We start from the raw sequence: 3,089 nt of genomic DNA, 5'->3' as shown, positions 1-3,089 counted from the left end.
GCGGCGGGTCCATCTCAGGGCGGGTGGCATTGGCTCTATCAGACAGGGGAAACTTCTAGCAGCGTCTCACAGAAGCCACCCCTGTAGCCCCCCCCTGCTACCAAAGCCTTGCCACGCAAACCCAATACAGCATCTATCTGCATATGGGAAAAAAATCAGCCTCTGAAGCCGTTCCAAGCTCTCAGTTTTACTCCCCTCTCTGCTGTGTGGAAAGAAAGTCCCACACAGTCTTTAAAGTCTTCTCTTCACACATCTTCTCTGAGACTAGGTAAAGTCTGCTCACACTTTTCTTGAGGTTTCACGTGGACTCACCTTGCAGGAGCTTCTCATACTGCTCTCGGGTTTCCAAAAACTCTTCTTCAAACTGACGAAAAAGAATGATGAAGAAGAGGAAATTAGCGTCTTTTCACATTTCTAGAACAGATATACTTTTTAAGCATCATAAAAGAAAGAGAATATACATCATGGTTCCTTCCATTCCAGGTATGGCTCTAAGGGAGAAAATACCAAGGGCAGAAGCACTGGCAAAACCTCTTGGACTGTCACATTTGACAAATGCTGCTAAAGGCAACCCTAGCAGAAAAACAGGCAATAAGAACTGGAGTGAGGATGGTTTGTTTAGTATTGAACAGGCAATTTAATGTGAGACTGTCAACAACACACACTAGGCTGTCCTTAAAATGCTTTCTCATATGTGGAAAAAAGCTCTGCTGCGGGATATTTTGATTTGGGACCTAGGCAGGAACAAATTCTTAGAAAGTTAAAACAAAGCTTTTGCAAAATAATGTAAAAGTGTTATGCCCAGCAAGAAGTTTAGTACAGAAGCATGTTTAGGACACCTAAAAATGAATTATTCACCAAGTGAGAAACAAAAAGATACAGAATTGCCTATGATCAGAATGTTGTAGTTATATTCAATATGGTTGAGAATGGCTGGTCCAATCAGTGCCACTTATGGAGGAATTCAGTTCAAGATTAAGACACCAAAGTTAGATGTCTACATGTACGTGTTTGCATGTGCCATACATGTCTACAGTCACTGTAGACCACGGAGACTAGAAAATGATTGAGCTTACCAATCCCTAGATGCCTAGGTATGGACTCCCAAGGATCCTTCCTCAGTCAACCTCTCTCAGAATACCTGTGTAACTTATGTTAATAATTAAGACTTGCTATACTAGGGAAACCCCTGAAGATTAGGCATACTAATACTGTGCCAATGTTCAACCATAGTAAGTGTGATCACAGAGTCTAAAATTCAGAATCCAGGTTTCTGCTGATGAAAAGCTGGGAAAAGAATATCCCAAGGAAGAATGTAATAATTGGTACCCGTCAACAGTTTTTTTTTTTAAATGAAAAAAAAAAAAAGAGAGGGAATTAAAACATAGGGACAAACGATGCAGGGAAGCAACCAGTTGTGTCTTCTGTAAGGCCTTCAAATAAAGACTGGTGGTCTTTTTGAAAAACTCGGGTTCCTTGTCTCAGTACAGGGGTAACTGTATGAAATGTAACAGCCTACTACATAGAAGAGGACACTCGGAGCAACTACTAGTCCTGAATTATCAGTTTATTACCAACATAGATATCAAATGAATAAGTAAATTATATCCCGTAAAAATAATTATTTTAAAGCGGTGTCTTGCTTCTCTGGTTTACCCAAGTATTTTTCTTCCTGCTCTGAGATATTTAATTTTCCTACACAAGTAGGTCAGTTTGCTCACTTCACCCTGTTAAGCCCCATCTAAATGATGCAAGTAAGACAAAATGTATTTCGTGCTATAGCTTATTGTGGAGGATGCAGCCAGTGGAGTGAAAAATAAAACAAAAATCTGTGTGTGAGCATCCAACTGAAAACAGAAAAACTAGAGAAAGCAAATTTGTTGCTGTTTTACCTGGCACAGATAATACTTGTTATGCCAGGAACACATCTATCATTCAGCTCAACAGCTCTGGCTCAGTAATCGAATGCTTAATTAAGCATTACGCATTCTTGCATTAAGCAAGAAACTGGTTTACAGTGTCAATGCTCAGAAGTCATGTAACTTGAAGCCATACTTTTGTGTGCCTAAAGTCAGAGTCTTTAATTATACTGAATAGCCAATGCCCATTTACTACTGCATCTTGGGATGCCTCTTCTTTTTTGGTTAATAACCTGCTATCTGCCTCAAAGACAAGCTTGCCAATGTGCAGCTTAAATTTAAAACCACTAAAACAAACCTCGACCCCAGCTGCAGCTAACAGCCAGCGAATTGACTCCATCTTGCCTCTTCCATCAAAGTAGTAAAGTTTCGGTTTTCCGGACATCACTTCAAGCTTCCGTTACCTAAAATAGTTATAAAAGATAGTAAGTTAATAATGCTACAAAAATCTGATGGCAGCTGGAATAATGGTTCACAGGTCACTCACATGACAAAGATTTAAGTTAATTTTTGACAAAACATTTCACTAAAGTTTCAGTCTAAACTGATTTGGTTTCAGTCACAGTATTTCATAGTCTTTTCATTCCTCTGAAATTCAGGAAAAGTAAGCATCAAGTTGCTAAGTAAGAGGTAACAGAAAAAAATAAAGTCACCACTAAGGAAATCCTTAAAACTTTTAGAAAATGTGAGTTTTAGCACTAGAGTTACTCAATCACCGCTGAAAGCCAAGTTTTGATCAAAGGGGAGAAGAGGCAGTAGACAGGTTTTTCAAATCTGGCAGTCCGTATATCAAAGAATGCCAGAAGTATCTAAACATTAATTCTATGCCTACTTAGGTGAAGTATGGGAACGTATTTTCAAAGCCTCTCACTTTTCTTTCTAGCTGCGGTGATCCAGGGTCAGTATGTGATCCGGAATCCGTAGAAACTTCAAAAGAATGACCAGTTTCTTCTGTAATAATCCAGAATAAAATGCAAAGATTCAGAACTGGTGCACTACTTATCCTTCTACCGGTCACATTTCTTGCTATTAATAAACCCTATTGCTAAGCAAAACTTTTATAGACTTTTCAGTTGATCAAATACACCATGCTTTGCAAGCAGCATTTTAGTTCTTGAATGGCTTCATAAACGAGGCTATTAATTGTTATTTTTTGAACAGACTAGTGTT

The 3,089-nt window shown here is 38.8% G+C and overlaps 1 protein-coding gene across 1 annotated transcript in view; it reads right to left on the bottom strand.

Moving 5' to 3' along the window:
- LOC103924630 (glutathione S-transferase 3) overlaps positions 1-3,089 on the bottom strand; it is an 11,471-nt gene that overhangs the window by 6,233 nt on the left and 2,149 nt on the right. The window contains exons 2-3 of the mRNA XM_009333188.1: positions 2,218-2,323; positions 313-364 (exon numbers count right to left, since the gene is read on the bottom strand). Of these exons, the coding sequence (XP_009331463.1) occupies positions 313-364; positions 2,218-2,304 (139 nt within the window). The 5' untranslated portion in view covers positions 2,305-2,323. The remainder of the gene's footprint in view (positions 1-312; positions 365-2,217; positions 2,324-3,089) is intronic.

Source organism: Pygoscelis adeliae, unplaced genomic scaffold, assembly GCF_000699105.1.
Source record: "Pygoscelis adeliae isolate BGI_AS28 unplaced genomic scaffold, ASM69910v1 Scaffold57, whole genome shotgun sequence".
Taxonomy (NCBI): domain Eukaryota; kingdom Metazoa; phylum Chordata; class Aves; order Sphenisciformes; family Spheniscidae; genus Pygoscelis; species Pygoscelis adeliae.
Note: the sequence above shows the minus strand (reverse complement) of the source record. Positions and strands in the feature narration are given on the sequence as shown.